We start from the raw sequence: 25,054 nt of genomic DNA on the forward strand, positions 1-25,054 counted from the left end.
GTTCCTTGTTTGTAAGGGTCAGGGCCTGTATTAGGGAAAACTTTCACCTGTTTATTAGTCATTGCGACCTTGCTTACCCTCTCCCCTCCCTCCTACCAGCAGCCCTGTCTTCACCCTCACCTACCATGTTACAATCCCCCTTTGTGTTGTGTAGGTGTAATGAGAGGGTGGGGCTACATGACATCACTAGAATTTGCATACATTTGAAATGTGTCAAGGCTCTTTGCTCAACTTTCTATTATTTAGTGGTGCTATGTTTCATTACTCAGCAACATTGTTCCATTGGCTTACGTGCAACACACATTTACTTTTATAGCAAGTCCTCTCAATTCATGGAAAGCATCACATTCATCCTTAGCAAGAGCATCTTGTTTGTAAATCAGCTGTGGTGGACATTTATTACAGAAAACAAAAAACATTTTGTTTGTCCCTCGTGATATTTTGTTTATGCGTTTTCAGGAGAAAAAGCACAAAATATGTTTTTTTAAATCATAGCTTGAGTTGTCCAAAGTAGATGACTGAATTGCTCTTGTTTGTCAGAAATAAGGACAGCACTTAACCAGGTTTTCATCATGCGTGAATTAAAACAATATGTTGCAGAGGAGATTGTGCGGGATGTGTATGAACGCTGTGGAGAAATTACAACGATAAGGCTAAGCAAGAAAAACTTCTGCCATATACGATATGAACTGGAAGAATTTGTTGACAATGCCATATTTTTATCGGGTAAGTTCAAGTATTTTGTTCATTTTGTAAAATCAGTGTCTTCTGTAAGAGTACCTATTTGCTTTGTAAGATTGATAGGAAAATTGTTTATTCTTCAGAAGTTAATTCTTATGTTCCTTCCTTCTAGGACAGGATATTTTAAGTATTTGTGATTTGAATGTTTAATTGCAACGTAGCTGGTATCATAAATATTTCTGAGAGCTTTAAAATTTATTCTGACCTTTAAAATGTTCTAGCCAGTGCCCATGAAAGATAAGTTTTAGCTACTTTTGCTCACTTTTTTTTTATACCGTCAGTGTTACACTACTGTAGACAATTATTTAGTTAAACAGGTATTGCATGGTTAAATTTCATTATAGGAAGTTAATATCAGTTGAATTCATCAAGATCTCCAAAGCACCATTGGTTTATTCTTGCTCAAAGTATTTTGACAAAATAAATGGTTTCTACATTATTTAGGCTAAAGATTTGAAGTTTACTAAATACACATGGTTTAGAATCTGCTAAAATTTCTACCGTGCATTAACCCAGATTACTGCCTCTGTTAATGTTGAGTATGCTACTTTGTTTTATGTCTGGGACTAAATGTTATTCTTTTTGTGCTGCATATTACACTATAGCGAGCTCACAGCATGTAATTGATTAAATGAAGACTGCACAAAGCAGAAGTCTTATAATTACGTCTCAAGGATGTGAATACCATCTTAATCTTGAAACCTTTGTAATCCTCCTCCTTTCAAAAATTTTTTTTATGTTTAACTTAAAATGTTTATAAGCTATATAAATATTTAGTGGTTTATATTTGTATTAGTGGGAGTTGTACAGTAATGAACAAAATAATACTGCAGACTGTATTCAGTTTACTAGAGATAGAAAATATAGTTAATTGTTATCTTATAATGACATAAGTTGGCAAAAGTAGCGCTTAATTCCAGTATCACAAAGGCAGAAATTTATATAAAAAAATGCTGTTAATGCAATGAGCCTATTATGTGAGTAAAAAAAATGTCCTTTAATGTTTCCATCCTTTAATGTTTCCATGTCTAGTATCTTGTTAAAATGTTAAGTAATTGTGTTGGAATGTTCATTAAATACTGTAGTATATTATAGTTAGTGTTACCTTACAGGTTACAGAATGCGGATTAATAATAGTACAGATGCAGCTAACACTGGGCGTCTTCATGTTGATTATGCTCAGGCTAGAGATGATCAGTAAGTACAGTGTAATTGTTTCATTATTGTCAAGGATTCAAAAGCCAAGAGCTGAAAGTGTGTATGAGAATTAGCTTAATAGAAACAACATTTTGCTTCAGAATAGATATTACAGGCAGTCCCCTGCTATCGGTGGGGATTCCATTCCCGATGCTGTGATGATAACCGAAAATTGCAGATAACCAAAAATTAGTGATAATAGTGCCGAAATCCCCGCTTATCAATGCTGATAACTGTGGATCAATGCTGATAACTGGAGATCGGCGCATATCGGTGTCAGAAATCCAGTTATCGTCATCACTAGACAAGCACTGTAAAACCAGATCACCGATAACCAAGGCACCAATATGCGCTGATCTCTGCTTATTGGCGCCAATAAGCAGGGATTTCTGTGCTATTATCACAGATTTTCGGTTATCGTCATGCTGTTGGGAATGGAACCCCTGCTGATAACCATGGTCTCTATGGTGTGAGATAGCTTGCTGGCAATGTATTAATCAGCCAAAAGAACTCTGTATTAATTATACATGGTTTGGAATTTGTCTCGCTCCCAGCTTAGCTGTGCTAATCGCTGATTTGGCGAGTTGCAAATGCACAATGCAACAATAGCGGAAAAAATGCTGTGCTACCGCGGCCAATGTTTTAACCAGCCAGAACAACTCGAGATCACGTACGAGTATACATAGCATGTGCTCTAGGGGTTAATGTTCTAACCAGCCAGAACAACTCAAGATCAGTTATACATAGCATATGCTATACAGGCTAATGTACTAACTAAGCAGAACAACTTGAGGTCACTTATGCACAGTATATGCTACAGAGGCTACCGTATTGTTTTCTGTTCCACAAGAAGGATTGATACAACTTTTAATTGAATGAGTGGTTGTTTTCAATTTGCAACCAAGATTATGCCAGACTGAAGTAAAGAGAGATGGTGGACCCTTTCATAGGGACAGAAATGAACGTTCACTGTGGAAGAGGCAACTGAGATGTTCAGTAGCCATGTGGAGGATTTGAGACTACAGTTCATCAGAATGTGTATCTAGGTCTTGTAAAATTAAATAATATATACTCTATTATACTGTTTGATTTAAATACAAATCTTGGTATATGTTGAACATACAACTAAAAGTGATTAGTTGTGATGGTACGGCAGAGAAAAGGCATACCATTATGGTGAAAGTTATATTTAAACAAATTAAATAAGAGCAGGGTCATGAACTGTATATAATTATAAAAATAAGTAATTTCTGAGAAAGCAATCCTAGTTGGATTGTATTCTGTGATCACTTCTGTAAATTTTATATATAAAATTGGATCATGAATGGTTTGTCTTATGTTTACGATTCATTTTAAATTGAGAAATGCTAGCAGAAGTTTTTCTCTTTCAGCTTTAATACAGTAACACTTGTTGGATTTTCTTAGGAATTTTTTTTCAGTTAGTATAAGTTTAGCATGTCTGTGACTTGTAAGTATACAAGGAAGGTTGAAGGGATGCATTTTTCTCCTTGCAATGCCAGATGAGTTTAGCTCACCTTAGATGAAGGCTCAAATGAGTTACATTTGCTAAACATTTGTCTGGTGTTTATTTTAGCGAATAGTATGTTGGGCATAAACTTTTTTACAGAACTCCTGCATCAGTTTCAGTTAAACTTGACACCTTGGGTAAATGGGAATCAAGTTTATTCAAATAAAGGCCAGGGTCTTCTTTCCAAGAAACTGTGAAAATTGGGTGGAGTCATTTAAAAATAATTTTTAGAACTACTACCCCTATCAGAAATGACAAAACCTTCATAGATCCAAGTTTGTACAAACCATGGTCCCAGGAGCCAGTATGGTACCACAATAAGGTTCCCAATTCTTACATAGTAGTATACTGTATACCATACTGTATACACTTGCAAGAGCAGCAAAGTGAATGAGATGAACAGTATAGCCTGTGAGCCTCACACTATTGAAATGTTCTTGATTTAAATGAAGACAAATGTGGATTCAGAAAAGATAGTTCCGACATGATGTTAGGTTTTTTCGTGGGAGTATTTTGGTCATCAGTTGCTCTTATTATTGTTGTGAAGTAGTTAGAAATCCACCAAGTCACATTTCAGGACTCGTAGTACTTACCCTAAGGATTTTTTCATATTATTAAAGATGATTTGTTCTTCTTATGGTTATTATTCAGAAGATGAACCCTGTTCCTATGGAACAAGCCCACAGGGGCCATTGACTTGAAATTTAAGCTTCCAAAGAATGTGGTGTTCACTAGGAAGAAGTAAGAGGAGGTAAAGGGAAATACAGAAAGAAAAGATCTTGCATATTAAAAAAGGAAAAATAAGTTAAAGAAGTTGAACTCCAGTATGGGAAGAGACACAAGGTAACAGATTAAAAGGAAAAGGCAGAACATAGTTTAGCCAGGCCAAAAGTTTGCTACAAAGAAGCTTTAGGACTATCTGCATTGCTCTACAGAAGCCATAATGCTGGCAGCACCTTCTATGGTGATAGGCATGAAGTTTTTGTAGGCTGAAAAAATTAATGTGCATACAGAATAAATGATATATAAGTGTTATACATCTGCTCTGCTTTTTATAGGGACTATGTTAAGTCATTTGTTTTATTTAGCTTTTCTCTTCCATTTTCATCATACAACTTTGTAAGCCCTTAAAAATATATGTCATCAGCTTTTATATGAAATAGATAAATTTGCAAAATCAGTAAATTTTTTAAGTATATATAAAAAAGATGTATGAGTTTACTGCATTTAATAAAGAAAGCTGTGTTTTATCTTTTAAGAAAAATTGCATGAAAACTACACTTTTACATGCTTAAAGAATTGCTGAGTTAAATTTTTTCCCAGATGTTCAGGACATTTCTTAATTCTGTTTGATGGTGGTGTTTCCTTTTTAATGAAGGGAAATGGCCCTTATTACTTGTATATCAGTAAAAGGAAATTCAGTTTGTCATTTTTTTTAAACTGCTTTCCAGATATGAGTGGGAATGTCGGCAGAGACAGCTCCAGAGGGAACAGCGCCATAGGGAAAGAATTGAACAAGAGAGATTACGGCCACCATCTCCTCCACCTGTTGTTCATTATTCTGAACATGAGGCAACATTAATAGCAGAGCAACTAAAAGGTTGGTATAGATAAGAAGTTTTCATTTCTAAGCACTCCAGACAGTATGGTCTCATCCTACCCTTTGATGTAATCACTATGAGTGATTAGAAAAGTGAACGAGTGGTTTCATTAGGCTAATTGCTAATAAAGTAATTTCAGCAATTATAACAATAATTTTATCATTGAATTGCTCAACTTATATAGGAATACTTTGCCTTATAAGTACATTTAAAGGGTCTGTAGGGCATTTTGCAAGCTAGCACCTTTGCTCTAAACTACATGTAAACTTTTTGACTTCTCACATGGGGCTCCATAATATCTTGGTCTAAAGTTAGCATGAGGATTTTTTTTAGTATGATTCAGTAAACAGCAACCCTGGTGTCTCTTGCAAGACTTTGTGGTAAGCTTGTTATTGTATTTTCACAATTGTGTACTAAATTCTACATTTTGTTGATGGAAGTTTATTAAACTGCACCAAAAGTCACTAATTGAGAGTTGTTTCAGGTTCACCCTAAGTATTAGTTCTCGAAAACTGAAAAATTGGGTTGTGGTAAAGGTGAAGGGAGTTGGATGATTAGGTGAGGGAAGACCAACCAAAGGGAACAGATAAAAAAGCAATGAACAGAAGGCTTTGAAGTTGGGCCAAAGGGTCAGAGAAGATAACCATACAAGGCACACAACAGTATAAGCAGTAAAGTCCCCCCACACACACACACACAAACACTCACCCATGCCGTAATGAGTCATTACAGTTTTGTACATGCAACTTACCCGTCAGATATATACTTAGCTATAGTCTCCGATGTTCCCGACAGAAATTCAAATTTCGCGGCACACGCGACAGGTAGGTCAGGTGATCTACCATACCCGCCGCTGGGTGGCGGGAATAGGAACCATTCCCGTTTTCATGTCAGATTTTCTCTGTCGCTGGTTCCGGCAACATCTGTTGTTGGTTCCTTCTGCTTTGATTTTCATTTTTCGCTTGCTGAGGATTATTTTGGACTGACCTTTGGTGACGTATTGGATCTTTGGCTTGGCATACGCTTTTGTGGACTGTTTTTGATTTCGGCTTTGGTATTTTCTTATAGAATGTCTGATCAGAGTGTTGCACCGGTGTTTCGTGTGTGTGTGAGGTCTGATTGTAAGGTGAGACTACCGAAAGCTTCGGTAGATCCTCATTCTGTATGTTCGAGGTGTAGGGAGAATGAATGCTCTTTTGAGAACACGTGTGTTGAATGTGAGAATCTCACTGAACTGGAATGGAAGGCGTTAAACTCTTATGTACGCAAGTTGGAGAAGGACAGAGTTAGGAAGGCTTCTTCTAGAAGCGCTAGTAGGTCTCTTTCCAAGGAGGTAGATTTAGAACCTAACACTCTTCCAGATTCTCCTGTCACTCCAGTTGTTTCAGCTCCTTCACCCTTCGTCGAACCTGTGGATTCGTCGTCGGAGATGGCTGCTATGAAGGCTACGATCCGCAAGATGCAGTTGCAGATGCGAGCTATGGAGGAAAAGAAAGTGAGAAGTGATAGTGATTTGTGTAGTGTCCCCAGTGTAGTGGAGGGGCGTCTGACCGGCTCCGCATCGCTCCTAGGCCTAGACCTCTTCCAAACTCCCAGACCCAGTGGAGGAGGAATGTCGACAGCCGCAAGGGGGATGAAGAGCGCTCCCAAAGGTCAGGCGTCCCTTCCGCAGCGCCTGTTGACGCGTCCCAGGCTGCCTTAGATCGCCGAGAAAAGGGATCTTAAAGAAGTGTTTCTCTTCTTCTGCTTCTTCGTCTCCTAAACTTGGTTGGAGTTCGGCTGAGGAATCGCGTCCTTTGAAGAGGACTTGGAAGGCTCCTAGAGGAGACGCCTTGGACTCTAGCCCTGAGCGCTTCCCTGAAGGCTCTCCTGTTTCGAAGAAGAGAACTCGTAGATCTTCCTCCTCTTCTTCTGGTGTTCAGGAGTCCACCAAGCAGATCCTGGTAGGCCTCCAGGCTCAACTCGCTGCTCTTGCTGGCTCTTTATCAAAGAGCTCCTCTCGTCGGAAGGATACCTCTCTCCCGATCAAGTCCTCCAAGAGACTTTCTTCTCCTAGCAAGTCGTCTTTTGTGAAGCGTTCTTCTCCTCACAGGCGCTCCTCTCCTTCCAGGCTCTCCTCTCCTGGTAGGCGCTCCTCTCCTTGCAGGCGCTCCTCTCCGTCCAGGCGCTCCTCTCCTTGTAGGCGCTCCTCTCCTGTTAGGCGCTCTTCTCCTGGTAGGCGCTCCTCTCCTGGTAGGCGCTTCTCTCCTCGGCGCTCTTCGTCTCCAAATAGCGCCTCTCCACCCAGGCGCTCGCGCCATCGTCGTCGTCGGTCTTCTCCTGTTGGAGATACTTTCTCCACAGTCAAACGCCCTGCTCGTTCGCCTCGTAGAAGTTCCTCTCCAGCCTCTTTTTCGTCTGTTAGGCGCCCCTCTCCCAGCAAGGGCTCCTCTTCAGTTCGAGCTGCTTCTTCTGTCAGGCGCCAGTCAGCTTGTAGGCGCTTTCTCTCCGGATCATCGTTCTCCAGTGGACAAAGGCTCCTCTCCTTCTAGGCGCTCTTCTTCTGACAAATGCCCCTCTACTTCTAGACGTTCTCCTCCTCCTTCTGGCCTGGAGGCGTTATCGGAGGACGATTCCCCTAAGGATATCACAATTTCCGATTACTAGAGGTTGACAGCTCTTCTAGTCCAGGAGTATGGAGATTCCCTCAAGCCTGCTTCTCCTCCTTCTCCTGGTTCAATGCTCTCGAGCACCAAGGCTTCGAAATCTTCCTCTCTTGTTAAGATCGTCCCACGATCTCCATGAAGAAAGCGCTTAAAGGTTTCGGAGAGTGGCTCTCTTCAAGAAGGATGCAGGCAAGACTGTCTTCTCCTTGCCTCCCTCTAGGCTTTCGGGAAGAGCGGGAATGTGGTACGAGACTAGGGAGCCAATGGGGTTAGCTCTCCCCTCTTCTGCTGGCTCAGACTTTTCTTCGCTGGTGGATTCTTCCAGAAGGCTCTCCCTTAATTCGGCCAAGGCTTCTTGGGGACTTTGTGAACTGGACCTTTTCCTCAAGGGCCTTTTCCGTGTGCTGGAAGTGTTCAACTTCATGGACTGGTCTCTTGGGGCCTTAGCCAAGAGAAGTCTTGAGGAGGATTCAGTCAGTATGGAGGACCTCAGCAGTGTGTTGTCTTGCCTGGACAAAGCTGTGAAGGACGGCTCGATGGAGATCGCTTCCCTGTTCGGCACTGGCCTTCTTAAGAAGAGGTCAGTATTCAGTGCTTTCCTCTCCAAATCGGTCTCTCCTTCCCAGAGGTCTTCCCTCTTGTACGCTCCTCTATCTAGCCATCTTTTCCCACAAGAGACTGTGAAGGAAGTCTCTCGTTCTTTGTCTGAGAAGGCTTCTCAGGACCTGCTGGCTCAGTCGTCGAAGAGGATGAGACCTGCTGCTCCTATTGTTAAAAAGGATAAGCCCCCCTTTCAGGAGCCCTTTCGTGGATCCAGGTCTATTAGGAGGCGTAGACCTGAGAGAAGATCCAGGCCTTCAGGACTCCCTTCCAGGAAGTCCAAGTGAAAATCAAGTCCTCCAGACTCCAGTAGGTGCCAGACTTCTCAAGTTCGCGAAGCCTGGGCACAGAAGGGGCGGACGATTGGTCCCTCTCTGTTTTGAGGAAGGGGTACCTCATTCCCTTCTTTTCGAAACCTCCCTTGACATCAACTCCGAGGGAGTTATCGGCGAGATACAAGGATCCTGTGCGGAGGCAAGCCCTTCTTCTAGCCGTCGAACAAATGCTAGAAAAGTCTGCCATAGAACCGGTGCAAGATCTTCACTCCCCGGGATTTTACAACCGTCTTTTCTTGTGCCAAAATCCTCGGGAGGGTGGAGACCGGTCTTGGACGTGAGCTCCCTGAACTCTTTCGTCGTAAAGAAGAAGTTCTCTATGGAGACGACGTCTTCAGTTCTGTCGTCTCTTCGGCAAGGAGATTGGATGGTATCCCTGGACCTTCAGGATGCTTACTTCCACGTTCCCATCCATCCCTCCTCCAGGAAGTTCCTAAGGTTCATGGTAGACGGCAGAACCTTTCAGTTCAGGGCTCTGTGCTTCGGACTCTCCACAGCTCCCCAAGTGTTCACGACCATTCTCAGGAATGTAGCTCACTGGTTGCACTTGGAGGGGGTGAGGATTTCCTTGTATCTCGACGACTGGCTAATTCGGTCCAGTTCGAAGAACCGTTGTCTGGAGGACCTTTCTCGGACTTTAAACCTGGTCCAATCACTAGGACTTCTTGTAAACCTCGAGAAGTCTCAGATGATTCCTCAGCAGGAAATTGTCTACCTGGGGATTCGGATGGATTCTCGGGGTTTTCGAGCGTTTCCCTCCCTGGAAAGAAGGGAACGCTGCCTTCAAAAGGTGACAGACTTTCTAGAGAAAGACAGTTGTTCGGCGAGGGAATGGATGAGTCTGCTGGGGACCATTTCCTCGCTGGAACAGTTCGTTTCTCTGGGAAGGCTTCACCTCAGACCTCTACAGTTCTTCCTGAAAGAATCTTGGGATCGGAAGTCCCAAGACTTGTCGGATTCCTTCCACATATCATCTCAAGTAAAGGAACATCTCCGGTGGTGGTTAGACCCAAAGAAGCTGGGTCTAGGAATTCCTCTACAACCGCCGAGCCCTCGCCTAGTGTTGTTCTCAGACGCGTCGGAGTCGGGTTGGGGAGCGACACTAGGCTCGGAAGAAGTGTCAGGCACCTGGGACACGGATCAGAGGGCCTGGCACATCAACATGAAAGAGCTGGTAGCCATTCATCTAGCTCTTGCCAGATTCGAACTTCTGGTCAAGGGATCAGTAGTTCTAGTCAATTCCGACAACACCACAGCCCTGGCTTATATCAGGAAGCAAGGAGGGACACATTCCTTCTCCCTGTACCTTGCAGCAAGGAACCTTCTGTTGTGGGCGGGGGAGAGAAACATCGTTCTCCTCACCAGATTTGTTCAGGAGAAAGGAATGTGAGAGCGGATCTTCTCAGCAGGAAAGACCAAGTTCTTCCCACGGAATGGTCCCTTCATCAGGAGGTTTGCGAAAGGCTGTGGTTCCTGTGGGGGAGACCTCATATAGACCTCTTCGCAACCCATTGGAACAAGAGGTTGGAGAACTACTGCTCACCAATCTCGGACCCCAGAGCAGTAGCTATAGACGGCCTTCTCCTAGATTGGGACAGTCTAGACGGCTACGCTTTTCCCCGTTCAAGATAATAGGGAAGTAATAAGGAAGTTCGTTTTCGTCAAAGGGCACCAAGCTCACCCTGATCGCTCCCTTTTGGCCATCCAGAGACTGGTTCACAGAGGTACTGGAATGGATGATAGACTTTCCCAGGTCGCTCCTCTCAGGAGCGATCTTCTCAAACAGCCCCACTTCGACAGATATCACAAGAACCTTCCCGCTCTAAACCTAACTGCCTTCAGACTGTCGAAGGACTGGTTAGAGCGAAGGGATTTTCGCACAAAGCTGCGAGGGCTATCGCCAGAGCCAGAAGATCTTCTACCTTGCGCCTCTACCAGTCGAAGTGGGAAGTCTTTAGGAGATGGTGCCGATCTAAGAAAGTTTCCTCTTCCAGTACCTCTGTAATGGAGATTGCTGGATTTCCTTCTATACCTTAGGGAGCAATGTAACCTGGCGGTTTCCACCATAAAGGGGTATAGGAGCATGCTGTCTTCAGTCTTTAGACACAGAGGTCTGAACATCTCGGATAATAAAGACCTTCACGACCTTATAAGGTCTTTTGAAACTTCTAAAAATAAGTCCCCTAGACCTCCCAGCTGGAATTTGGACGTGGTCCTAAAGTTCTTAATGTCAAACAAGTTTGAACCTCCTCGATCTGCCTCTTTCAGGGATTTAACCAGGAAATCGCTGTTTCTTTTTCGCTCTTGCTTCTGCCAAAAGAGTGAGCGAATTACAAGCTTTGGAAGGTTCTGTAGGCTTTAAGAAGGACTCTGCAATCTGCTCCTTTCAGCCTCTCTTCTTAGCAAAGAATGAGAACCCTTCAAAACCTTGGCCTAGGAGTTTTGAGGTCAAAGGACTCTCCGATCTTTCAGGACAGGAGCTGGAACACACACTATGTCCAGTAAGAAGTCTTAAACATTATTTGGAGAGAAAGAAACAGCTCAGAGGTAACACCGAAAGTCTTTGGTGCTCTGTCAAGGATCCTTCAAGAGCAATTTCCAAGAATGCCCAGGCTTTCTTCATTAAGGATATTATCAAAGAGGCTCATCTTTCATGTAAAGACGAACATTTTCAGCTCCTAAGAGTTAATGCTCATGAGGTGAGAGCCATAGCTACTTCTCTAGCTTTCCACAAGTCTTGGTCCCTCCAGTCTATTGTGGACTCTACATACTGGAGATGTAACTCAGTGTTTGCTTCTCATTATTTGAGAGATGTTCGTGTGACATATGAGAAGTGCTTCTCTCTAGGAGCTTACGTATCCGCTGGATTCGGTGCTGGGTCAAGGAGCTGAAGCTAATCCTATTTAATTTAGTGTTATTTTTAATTGTTTGTTGTGTTTTTATATGGTTGAAAAAGAGTGTTGAAGGTCTCTCTCTCTTTTTCATCTCGTATTACTAACAAGGTTAGGCTTGGTCAGGTGGTCGGTTTGGTTGTTAGCTCCTTGTATTTTTATTACCTAGCTCTGTCATGTAAGAGGGATAGCCCCCATTGATATGATTCAGGTAGAGGGCTCTGTCTTGTAAGTGGGTTAATCCCCATTGACACGATCCATAACAGGCTCTGTCATGTAAGTGGGTTTTTCCCCATTGATATGATCCAGAAGGGCTGTCAGTCTTAGGTCACTTCCTCGCTGAAGCTCTTGAGGCATGCAGACTCATAGACAGTATCCATGAAGTCTTCTGCCCAATCAGGTAAGAACCATGGTTTTTGTTTATTCCTACAACATATGTTGTTTTCCCGTTTTTAGTTTTTTAGCTGTCTCTTGCCCTCCTCCAAGGGTGCCAATCAGCTAAGTATATATCTGACGGGTAAGTTGCATGTACAAAAATGATATTTTTATGATAAAATAAAGTTTTGTACATACTTACCCGGCAGATATATACGATAACGGGCCCGCCCAGCCTCCCCTCAGGAGACAGGTGGAAGAGAAAATCTGACATGAAAACGGGAATGGTTCCTATTCCCGCCACCCAGCGGCGGGTATGGTAGATCACCTGACCTACCTGTCGCGTGTGCCGCGAAATTTGAATTTCTGTCGGGAACGTCGGAGACTATAGCTAAGTATATATCTGCCGGGTAAGTATGTACAAAACTTTATTTTATCATAAAAATATCATTTTTATGGAATAAATGCTCTCTCCCATATACCCTATCCTTTACTAATGAATTGTAACTTGTAAACATTTGGTAATACAGGTCAACCATCACTAATTTGGCATCACTGGGACCTGCAGGATGCAGGATTAGTGATTTTGCTGGATTACAGAGTGGTTAGGTTAGAATATGCTTAACTCAACAGTTAACCACCTCATCCTACCTTGAAAATATCCTGTAAATCAGTACAAGTTGGTTAATAGGGAAAAAAGAAACTTTCAATAAAAACAAAGTGAAATTTTCGTGAACCACAGGCAAAATAAAGGGTACAGGTAATTCTGTTGATTTCCACATGAAAGTTCATTCTTACTGCTTCCAAACTGAAGAGCTGGGATTTGCAACTAAGCACATTGCAGTAAACAACCCCCCCCCCCATTCGAGTACTCACAATTCGCGGATTCAGCGATTCATGGAATTTTCTGTGGCACCTATCCATAAATTATTTGTGGGAAAACTCACCCTTTGCAGATTTATGCGTAGAGCAGTATTTTGTATTTTCATATTATTTTCGTAACTAAATACTGTACATTATTTTATGATATAATAATGATTTACAGTACGTATTTTCAAATATTAATATTAAGTTTAATAAGATTAAATAAAAACATTAAATAAAAATAGTATTTTTTTTCTCTCTCTCTCTCTCTCTCTCTCTCTCTCTCTCTCTCTCTCTCTCTCTCTCTCTCTCTCTCTCTCTCTCTCTCTCTCTTACTTAGATGAGAGAATTTTTATGCATATGTGATATGTATGTTTATATGTTTTGTATCATAAATAAATGATTTACTAATTTTCAAATATTAATATTAATGTAAACACAGCAAAATTTCAATTCATTAAAGAAAATATAGTGAATTAGTAAGATTTAAGCTCAATCCCTGATCTTTTTCTGTATCTGACTTGGGGAAGGGATGAAGGCATAACTGTCCTCATATAAAAAAGGGTTAGCACCTGGCCGAAGAGTCTCTCTCTCTCTCTCTCTCTCTCTCTCTCTCTCTCTCTCTCTCTCTCTCTCTCTCTCTCTCTCTCTCTCTCTCTCTCTGGGATAGATTTTTTATGCATATGTAACATATATGTTTTGTATACTGTAGTTTTATAGATAAACTTGATGTTACTTTATTAATTTTTTCATATTTTCCATGCTATAATTACAACATTTATGCATTTCTGCAGTAAATTATGTAAAATTTTAAAAGAAAACTTATCAATTCCCAGTCTTTTGCGAAGCTTGGAGTGAGGGGGTGGTGTAATCTGTGATTATCTTGACGTATTGACCATGAAGGGGAGGAAGTGTAGCCCACGCACTGTCAAATGTGTTGCCCACTTGGTAGTCAAAATACTGCTATGAAGGATACTGAAAATCAATATCTCTCTCTCTCTCTCTCTCTCTCTCTCTCTCTCTCTCTCTCTCTCTCTCTCTCTCTCTCTCTCTCTCTCTCTCTCTCTCTCTGTTATTGTCTGGAAAGGTTAGAAGTGCATATATATTTTATGGGTAAAATGTTTAAGATGACTTTGAAATGATATTAATATCATTTCAAAGATTAATACAGTACAGTAATAGGATAATAGTTTAAGGTATATATGATGTAGGATGGTAGTTTAAGGTATACACTTGGTATTTGAACTTAAAAGGTAGGCAGGTGTAAGCATTTTTAGAGGGGGGTGTGTTAACTATTCACAGGTGTTGTGGTACGCACTCCCCCGAATATGGGGAGTTTACTACATGTGTTGAGGTTAAATTTATATTTTTTACTGAATTTTCTCATTTTTGACTTTTACAACCCAAAAGATAAAAGCAGTCTCAATCATGTGCATTGGAACATACGAGCACACAAACTCATTCACTGGCATCAAAGAACTTGCTACAGCTTTTTTGGTTCGTGTTGTCATGATTTTTTTTATTTATATATTATGCTATTCTCATCTATATTGCTACAGTGTTTTCTTATCTTTTATTTTTACAATCCAAAAGATAAATACAATCGTGTGCATAGGGTACGTGCGAACGTATAAACTCATTCTCAGGCATTGGAGAACTTCTACAGCTTGTTATGGTTCATGTTGTTATGCTTATAATTTTTTTATATCTGCTGTATAATGTATGCTATTCTTCATTGTGGAATTTTTTTTATATATTTTACGCTATTCTCATTTATATTTTTACTTTAATTTCTCATATTTTATTTCTACAACCCAAAACATAAATGCAATTATGTGCGTAGGGTATGTATGAAAGTACAAACTCATTCTCTGGCATAGAAAAACTTGCTACAGCTAGTTTTGGCTTTGTGTTATTACACTTATGATTTTTTATTCATGTTTTATGCTATTCTCATTTATATTTTTAATGTATTTTCTTATTTTTTATTTTTGCAACCTAAAAGGTGAACGCAATCGTGCATACAGTACGTACGAACGCACTAACTCATTCTCTGGCGTCGGAGAACTTGCTACAGCTAGTTTTGGCTTGTGGTGTTACACTCATGATTTTTTCATTTATATTTTATGCTATTCCCATTTATATTTTTAATGTATTTTCTCATTTCCTATTTTTACAACCCAGAAGATGAATGCAATCGTGTGCATAGGTTGTGAACAAACGCACAAACTCATATGCTGACATCAGAGAACTTCATATAGCTTGTTTTGTTTCCTGTTATTACACTTGTGATTTTCTTACTTACTAATTATGCTATTCTAAATCGCATTTTTAAACATCTGACTCACCTGGTAGTTATATATACAGTATAGCTTAAGTCCCTGACGCGCAGCAGAATTTCAAAACTCGCGGCTTTCGCCGATGGGTAGTCAGGTGTACCACCTGTGTGCCCTCTACCCAGGTACTTGGAACTGTTCCAACTATTCCTCAGATCTTCCCTGCCGCCTTACCGGTTGCATCGTTAGAAATTTCACTCGTTTGGCCCGTATTTTTTCACAGAGTTTTGGTGAGGTACACTTTGGCTTTGGCTTTCGCTTGTTTTTTGGATTTGCTTTGGTTTTTCTTGACTCTTTTAGATATTATTGGTTTTGACCCTTGCTCGTTTTGATCTCTCTTATGATTTTCCTTTTTCCAAGATGTCTGACTCTGCTTCGAGTGTGAGAATTTGTGTGAGGGGATGTAAAACCCGGCTTGCTAAAGCCGCGTTAGATCCTCACTCGATTTGTGTAAATTGCAGAGGTAAGAATTGTGAGTTAAAGGACAGATGTGATGAATGTTTGGGTTTATCAGAGAAAGAGTGGATGGTTTACTATCGCTATGTGTCGAAGCTTGAAAGGGATAGGATCAGAAGAGCCGGGAGTAGTAGATCTCGCTCTTCTAGAGATAGTCAGGGAGTTGACAATTCTCCTCTTTTTAACAATCCTGCTATTCCTTCCCCAGTAGTGGTAGTTCCAGATCCTCCCACTGATACTGATAATGAGCCTACCTTGAAGGATATGATGACGGCCATTCAAACCCTTGGACAAAAGGTGGAATCCCTCGGAAGAGACAGAGAGGATTTGTGGTCGAATGTAAGAGATCTTAAACACTCAAGTGAAAATAAAAGTGCAAGTGTTGTGGAGGGTGCGATTGCTCGGTCCTGTCGTGCTCCTAGTCCTAGACCTCTTCCAAGCTCACCAACCCCTGTGAGAAGGAATGTCGACAGACGAAGGGAGGCGAGAGGCTTTAGCTACCGAGCAGTCGTCCCCTCGAGCGTACCTCTTGACGTTTCCCAGGACGCTCTCAACGCAGAGAAAGAATTAGTAGATGAGATGGAGGCTCCCCCTGTCGATCCTCAACAGCAGGTAGCTCCGCAAATCGGTCTAATTCAAGACATGCAGCGGAAACTCTCTTCCCTGATTCAAGTCTTACAACCAGCAGATTTTCGTCCACCGATCATTGTACGTCAGCCTGAGGAAGCTTTTGACAGATGTCGCACAGGCGGCCAGTTCTCAAGCGACCTTAAGGTTTGGCGGGACAATGAACGTCAAGAGATTGGACGCCAGGACGCCAGGCGTCAAGATTCTGGCCGCCAGGACGCCCAAGTTGCTGGACGCCAGAACATAGTTCATCAGGACTTTGGACGCCAAGACGCCAGGCGTCAAGAAATTGGACGCCAGGACGTCAAGCGTCATGAGGCTGGACGCCAGGACATCAAGCTGCAAGAAGATGGACGCCAAGGCGCCAGGCGTCAAGAGACTGGACGCCAGGACGCCGAGCGTCAGCATGATATTTTGAAAGACGTAGCTACTTCGGTCTTCGGACAATCAGAAGAAGAAAATGAGGATATCCCGCAGTCTCCTGTGGATCCTATTGAAGAGATATCAGAAGAAGACAATATTAAAGGCCAGCAACTTTCATCGGACCTGAAAAGGCTTATGAAACTATTTTCGGAAGTTTTTCCAGAGAACTTTATCCCGACTGCTCCTCGTTCCCCACCTTCAGAATTTACTCTTGGGAAGACTTCTAAGGTAGCAGCATTTACGAAGATGGTTTTGTCCCGCTCGTCCAAGAGAGCGCTTAAAATGATGAATGAATGGATGCTTTTGAAGAAGGAACAAGGAAAGACGGCCTTTGCTTTTCCTCCAGCCAAACTAGCTTCAAGGTCTAGCGTTTGGTATCAAACTGGAGAATCGTTCGGCCTTGGAATACCCGCCTCTTCCCAGGGAGACTTCTCGAATCTTGTTGACTCTTCTCGTCGAGTGGCAATGGGAAGAACGAAGTTTTGTTGGTCAACATCAGAGCTGGACCACCTCCTCAAAGGAATTTTTAGGGCCTTTGGGGTTTTTAATTTTCTGGACTGGACCCTGGGAGCTTTAGGAAGAAAGATGGAATTATTCAACACGACTGACACCGAAGAACTTGTATATCTGATGTCATATCTGATGTCGTGTATGGATAAAGGGATCAGAGATGGTGCCAACGAATTAGCAGCGCTTTTCTCAGCGGGAATCCTGAAGAAAAGGGCCCATCTTTGCTCTTTCCTGGGTAATGGGGTCACGTCCAGTCAAAAATCTGAACTGATTTATGCCCCTTTTTCTTCTCACCTCTTCCCTCAAGACTTAGTAAAAGAGGTCTCTGCATCCTTGGCCCAGAAAACCACGCAAGATCTGATATCGAAAACAGCAAGGAAAGTCCTACCAACGACTTTCACCACTAAAAAGAGTAAGGCTGAGGCTCCTTTGTTTCAGGTATCTCAGCCCTTTCGTGGTCGGCCCTCAGGTAGAGGTTCCTCTAGAGCGGGTAGAAGAACTTCAACGAGAAGTGGCTCTAGACAGGGAAGAAGCAGGACCTGACTATCTTCTCCTGCAGGCAGCGGTAGGTGCCAGGCTTTCCAACTTCTGGCAGGTTTGGAAGAAAAGAGGAGCGGATCTTTGGTCCTTCAACTACTCAAGGATGGATACAAAATCCCTTTCCTAAGAAAGCCCCCTTTGGCAGACAAACCAATAGATCTGTCGCCCAGATACAGAGACGAATCCAAGGCACAGGCGATTCAACAGCAAGTCTCCATATTATTGCAGAAGAACGCAATAGAGAAAATACGAAATCTGGATTCACCAGGGTTTTACAACCGCCTTTTCCTGGTTCCCAAGAGCTCGGGGGGATGGAGACCAGTACTGGACATGAGTGCCCTCAACGTCTTTGTACAAAAGACGAAGTTCACCATAGAGACAGCAAAATCAGTGTTAGCAGCAGTCAGACAACACGACTGGATGGTTTCCTTGGATCTTCAGGATGCATATTTCCACATCCCTATCCACCCGGGCTCCAAGAAATACCTGAGATTCGTCTTCAAGGAAGAGGTATTCCAGTTTCGGGCTCTTTGCTTCGGCCTAAGCACTGCGCCCCACATATTCACGAGACTGATGTCAAGTGTAGCAGGAATGCTGCACACGAGAGGCATCAGGGCCTCTTTGTATCTGGACGACTGGCTCCTCAGAGCTCCTTCCTTCAATCGCTGTCTGGAGGATCTTCAAACGACAATCTGTTTATCAGAGGAACTAGGACTTCTGGTAAACAGACAGAAGTCACAACTAACCCCTTCCCAAGAGATCCTGTACCTTGGGATGAGGATTCAGTCTCGGGATTTTCGGGCTTTTCCGTCACCATCAAGGATGGAACAGGCCTTGGTAAAACTACAGGACTTTCTAGGGAAACAGATGTGCTCAGCGAGGGAATGGATGAGTCTACTAGGGACCCTTTCCTCGCTAGAGCAGTTTGTTTCCCTGGGAAGACTAAACCTTCCCCCACTCCAATTCCACCTCAATCGGTATTGGAGCAGAGAAAAGGGGTTAGAGACAGAGTGTATCCCCATTTCAGAGACAATGAAACGATGCCTTCAGTAGTGGAACGACCCAGTCAAGCGTCAGGAAGGCCTTTCTTAAATCAGAGGAACCCAGACCTAGTGTTGTTCTCCGACGCGTCGGACTCGGGGTGGGGAGCAACATTGGGAAAGATGGAGGTATCGGGATCCTGGACCAGAGAGCAACAGAAGCTCCACATAAACCAAAAGGAGCTGACTGCAATATTTTTAGCCCTCAAAGAGTTCGAGCACTCGGTTCAGGACAAAGTCGTGCAGGTCAACTCCGACAACACGACGGTGTTAGCCTACATCAACAAGCAAGGCAGAACCCACTCCAGGTCGTTGTACGAGACGTCGAGGCAACTCCTTCTCTGGGCGAAAGAGAAGAATGTGACTTTATTGACACGGTTCATTCAAGGGGAAAGGAACGTGAGAGCAGACAGTCTGAGCAGGAAAGGTCAAGTCCTGGCAACAGAATGGACTCTTCATCAAGACGTCTGCAGAGATTTGTGGCGGATTTGGGGACGTCCATGCATAGACCTCTTCGCCACAGCACAAACGAAGAGGATGGAGACGTACTGCTCTCCCGTACCAGATCCCGAGGCAACGTACATAGATGCGTTCCTTTTAAATTGGTCCAACCTAGACGTTTACGCTTTTCCCCCTTTCAAAATTATAAACAAAGTCATTCAGAAGTTCGTGTCCCACGAGAGCACCAGGATGACTCTAGTGGTCCCCTTTTGGCCGACAAGAGAATGGTTCACAGAGGTGCGGGAATGGATGGTGGACACACCAAGAAGTCTGCCTCTGAGACCAGATCTACTCAAACAACCCCACTTGGAAAAGTATCACCAAAACCTCCAAGGTCTACAGCTGACTGCCTTCAGACTATCGAAAAACTCGCAAGAGCTAGAGGTTTTTCGAAGGAGGCAGCTAGAGCGATCGCAAGAGCAAGGAGGTCATCTACCATCAGGGTGTACCAATCCAAGTGGGATATTTTTAGAGGATGGTGTAAGGACAACTCCGTTTCCTCTTCCAGTACCTCTGTGACCCAGATAGCGGATTTCCTTCTTTATCTCAAGAGGATACGTAACTTTTCAGCCTCGACTATTAAGGGATACAGGAGCATGTTGGCAGCTGTCTTCAGACACAGAAACTTGGATTTGTCTGCCAATAAGGATCTCCAAGATCTTCTCAGATCATTCGAGACTACTAAGGAGAAAAGGCAGATCTCACCAGCGTGGAACCTAGACATGGTCGTAAAGTTTCTCATGTCTGATAGGTTCGAACCTTTACATGAGATTTCATTTAAAGATCTCACCATGAAGACTCTGTTTTTGGTATGCTTAGCAACAGCTAAAAGAGTCAGTGAAGTACATGCCTTCAATAAAACTGTCGGTTTTAGGAACGGCAAAGCTATCTGCTCTCTACAACTGGGGTTTTTAGCTAAGAATGAACGTCCTTCACAACCCTGGCCCAAGGCGTTCGAGATTACAAATCTGGCAGAGATCGCAGGTGAGGAGTTAGAGAGAGTCCTGTGTCCGGTAAGAGCTCTGAGAGCTTACCTGCAAAGGACGAAAGATTTACGAGGCAAGTCAGAGGCGCTTTGGTGTTCAGTTAAGAAGCCCTCTCTGCCAATGTCAAAGAATGCGTTATCCTTTTTCATAAGACAGTTGATAAGGGAAGCGCATTCAGAATGTAGTGAGGTGGACCTCAAACTTCTAAAGGTTAAAACCCATGAGGTCAGGGCAGTTGCAACCTCTGTAGCCTTTAGACAGAATAGGTCCCTACAAAGTATCATGGACTCTACCTTCTGGAGAAGCAAGTCAGTGTTTGCCTCACACTACTTGAAGCAAGTACAAACGCTTTATGACGACTGCTGTACACTGGGACCCTTTATAGCAGCTAACTCAGTAGTGGGAGAAGGGACTACCCCTGCAATCCCATAAAACAATACCCTTGATTCTTGCCTTGGAATGGTTGAAATTTTATGGTTGTTTGGTGAGATTGGACGCAGTCTTCCACAATCATTGATTTTAGTCAGGTGGTCATTTTGTTCCTTGGTGGCGCCTGGAACAAGGGTATTATAGGTTGTCTGTCACATAGAGGTTGGTACACCGGTTGGCAGGTCCTAGAGGTCTTCAGCCCCCTGAGTGGATCGCTGGACCTCTTAAGGAAAGCAGACATAATGAGGGGGAGTTCATTGAAGTCAGCTTCCTTAATTCAGGTAAGAACCTTAAGTTGGTTTATTAACCCTTAAGCAAAATTCCAACGATGTTGGCTGTCTCTGACCCTCCACCAAAGGTGTCAATCAGCTATATATATAACTACCGGGTGAGTCAGATGTTTAAAAATGATATTTTCATAACAAAATAAATTTTTGAACATACTTACCTGGTAGTTATATATAATTAAATTCCCACCCTCCTCCCCTCTAGAGACTAGGGGCATGGAAGATCTGAGGAATAATTGGAACAGTTCCAAGTACCTGGGTAGAGGGCGCACAGGTGGTACACCTGACTACCCATCGGCGAAAGCCGCGAGTTTTGAAATTCTGCCGTGCGTCAGGGACTTAAGCTATATATATAACTACCAGGTAAGTATGTTCAAAAATTTATTTTATTATGAAAATATCATTTTTACCGTATTTTCTTGTTTTTTTATAATCCAGAAGATAAACACAATCATGTGCACACAAGCAGCACCAACAAATATTAGTGAGAGAGGTTGGTGTGGTGAACCGGGAAATTTGAAATTGCACTAGCCAAAATCAGTGCCAGATTAGTGGTTGAACCTGATTAATGATTGCTAGATTAGTGATGGTTGACCCGTACTGATGAATATACATTAATTCAAGGTGTTCATACATAAGATAATATACTGTGAAAATCATAGGAATTTCCTAATTTACTAGACAAAATTTTAAATAACATTGGCCATCACAGGAACATAATTCTTTTAAGTAGCAGCTTTATAAGTGTTTTGTTTTGTTATTGACATGGTATTATTCAGTGTATCTGTAAGGTCGTCTTGTGGAGGCAGTTGATGTTAAATGAATTAACGATGTTCATGATAAATTATTGACAACTGGGTCTCTTTGCATTTGTGTTTACTAAATGACATTTTTACCATATGAAAATTAATTTGTAAAAAAGTGGAGTGGTAATAACAAAACTATGGAAATATAGTAATACTTTTTCCTGGTGATAGAATTGTGTGGGGGGAAAATTACTCAGCAGCAGACTGTAGCCTATTGAAAGGGTATTGGTGATTAAATCATAGTTTTTCTTCAAAGGTAGATGTATGATAAACTGTCAGTACCAAAATAGTCTGCACAACTGTACAATGCAGACTATTATATGAAATTATATGACTGTGGTAGCATCCCTGACATTTTCTATTGATTCTTGTAGAAATAATGTAAGTTAATTTTAATCACAACATTTTATTCAGAACACAGCCTACCATGCACTAAGAGGCTACTGTATGTGTTTATAGGTTGTCATGTAAAAGACATAATGCTCTGCTAAATCTGTTGACAAGCACAGACTAGTTTTCATGAAATTGTTGTCTGATAGTAGAAAATTCTCTCTCTCTCTCTCTCTCTCAGATACACAGAAACACACACACAAGTAGTCTTATAGTAAAACTGCTGGATATTGAAGTGATTTGGTATTTACTGAAAAGGGAAGCATTGAAAAAAAGATAACCTGGATTAACTAAGGTATTTTTTCAGGTGATGATACTTTCTCTAAGGCAGCACAGATACTCATCACTTGGCTTGAACGTGGTGACTGTAACAAGAGGAATGCAGGCACTTTCTATAGCATGATCCAGTCCACTAATTCACACGTTCGCCGGCTCATGACAGAAAAAGGCCAGTATGAAGAGGAACTGGCAAAATTCCGGGAACAAACACGTGCTCGTATGCAGGGTGTTGTCATGCAATGTGAGTACTTGCCAGTTTTATTTAATGTTTAAGTTAAGCCCCGCCTCACACATCTAGGAGATTGGAAAGAACAATATGGTAATTGGCATTTATATTCATAAACACTTATGTAACATTAATATTACTCAAAAAATGACAAGTGATAATGATATGAGTAATTTAATTTGTATTTTTATGATGCAGTCTGTCACTTAATATTTACTGATTAATTGATGTTCATGATTGCTTTCTGGTTGTTTTGAAGTTTGTAAAATAAGTATTCTAGTGGGATTTTTGGAGACAAATAGATTCTAAAATTACTTAAGTTAAATCAGTGGCACAGAAAGAAAGGATTTAAAAGTAGACTGTGAGCATAGCGACTCCGATGGTGATTCAGTTGCATCAGGTATAGTAACAAATTGGAGGAGAAAAATCATGACAAGGATGTGGATTTTCTCTGATCATGTCTTTTAGTCAGTTATTAATGAAAGAACATCTAAGTAACCTAATATTACATGCTTGCAAGCTGAGAAAAAGAAAAAGTTTTTGAAATATCCATGAAATGGAGGGTGAGTTTGAGTGGTTTGGTTGCTTGACCGTGACTGCAGGGGAAACGGTCATCAGGAAGGGCTTTTATGTACTCTTTTTCTGTATAGTATTGCTGCCAATAATGTTAAGTGAGATTTTTCCAGCTTACCTGTCAGGAGCAGCCCCTTAATCGTAAGTAGCTGGTGACATCCTCACTTTGGTGTTTAAGTGTATGGGTATGTGTGACTTGCTCATTTCAGCAGTGTGTAATATTTATTGTATTCATGTATACAACTTGATCTTCCAAATGCCTGTTGATATAATTCCAGGTTTGTCCTTGGTAGGGGATGTTTTTGTTTTTAACAGTGTTCAAGGGGAATTATTCACATGGTGTGGAGGATTCTGGCATCACAGTATAGTATGTTTGAAGTAGTTTTTAATGAAAATGGAGAAATCCCAAATCTTTTTTAAATAAAAAAAAAGAGGGACACATGACCTCAGAAGGCTTGCCTTTCATGTTCAGAACTTATCTTCGATATATACTTAGCATGACTGATGAGTATCTGTTGTGAGTGTTCTTCAGTTTTTACGGGAACTTAATTAGATTACATTTGGATAGACTGGTAATCGAAGGAAGTTAGTGTCACTGTAATACAATTTATTAAACACATACAGTTTTCTAAGGGAACCCAAGTTAGGAAACAGTATAATTCTAGTGATATATATTATTCTGCTCTATTACAATAATTATAATAAATAGTTGGTCATGTTTTTCTACTTAGTTACAATAAAGGTAGTAAATAGGTGTTCATACACATTTTCTGAAATATATATTTTTTTTTAATAAAAATTGTAAAATGACCAGTTGTGACACTGATATTTGTGTGAGCTCTTCAATTCTGTTACAAGTAAATAAATGAATATGGTTTCATTAGAGAAACCCTGATATTAGAGAAATTTCCTCTCCCCTCTATTAGTAGAAATTTGTTCAGGAACTTCTGAGGTCTGAGTGAAGCCCCAAAAATTCTTAAAATTATCTATGAAATAATGAAAATTATTTCCTGTCAGGCAAGGATTATGTATTTGAAGAATTTGGTAGAATTTGCTTGGCTGCAAGTTATTTTTTCCAAGTTTAGGCTACTCTGTGTTTTACTATAATACATCTCAGATTTAGGAATAATGAGCACATGAGAATGGCTAGGCAAAAATAAAGCATGTATAGTATCTGCTGATTACTATCCTTGTAGGTGCTTGACTTAATCCTGTCGTAGTCTTTTTTTTTTATTGTAATTGTAAGATTGGCTTTTGTTAAACTATAATAGTGAAATTTAGAATCTATAAGGCTTCATTGTGTTGCTGCTTTTGTTATTACTAATTTGAGCAGCATCACAACACCAGGAGTCAGTGATGCCATCAAATTTCTTTAGTTAGTCATTTTATGAAGCAGCTGATAGAACATAAAAGGTGCAAAATATCATTGTGGGATTCATTATCCAAAAATTCCACACATTTGGAAATAGTTTTTGAGCAAGCACCTTTCATTTATCATTAGAGTCGTACTCCAATATTCTTTGGTTTTTTCAGTGTTTCAGTGTTGGTTTGTCCTGAACGCCAGTAACTATTGTAGTATAAGTGTTTTTGTAAATAATTTTCTTTCAGAATGTTATTACCCCTTTCTAAGTGTTCTCAATATTACTGTCCCATAATTGGTCTCATCACCCTTTACTTGACATTTTCTCCTTGCTTAGTGAATTTTTTGTTTACCGCTTATTGCTCAGTTGGCATTCGTTATCCCTGTGTTTAGTCTCACGATCATAGGGGGCGTCTTATGAAATCCACTTGAGAGCATATGTTTTAGCAAAAACTTAGCAAAGATCATCACTTAATGAGAAAGAGGGGATAATTTTTGCACTAAAGAA

General features: G+C 41.4%; 1 protein-coding gene across 1 annotated transcript in view; it reads left to right on the top strand.

The window, feature by feature from the left end:
* The window catches only part of LOC136831270 (ecto-NOX disulfide-thiol exchanger 2), a 149,633-nt gene that overhangs the window by 54,660 nt on the left and 69,919 nt on the right, over positions 1-25,054 (top strand). The window contains exons 8-11 of the mRNA XM_067091370.1: positions 601-726; positions 1,854-1,938; positions 4,918-5,066; positions 22,416-22,628. Coding sequence (XP_066947471.1) covers positions 601-726; positions 1,854-1,938; positions 4,918-5,066; positions 22,416-22,628 — 573 coding nt within the window. The remainder of the gene's footprint in view (positions 1-600; positions 727-1,853; positions 1,939-4,917; positions 5,067-22,415; positions 22,629-25,054) is intronic.

This window comes from Macrobrachium rosenbergii, chromosome 48 (assembly GCF_040412425.1).
Source record: "Macrobrachium rosenbergii isolate ZJJX-2024 chromosome 48, ASM4041242v1, whole genome shotgun sequence".
In the NCBI taxonomy this organism is placed as follows: domain Eukaryota; kingdom Metazoa; phylum Arthropoda; class Malacostraca; order Decapoda; family Palaemonidae; genus Macrobrachium; species Macrobrachium rosenbergii.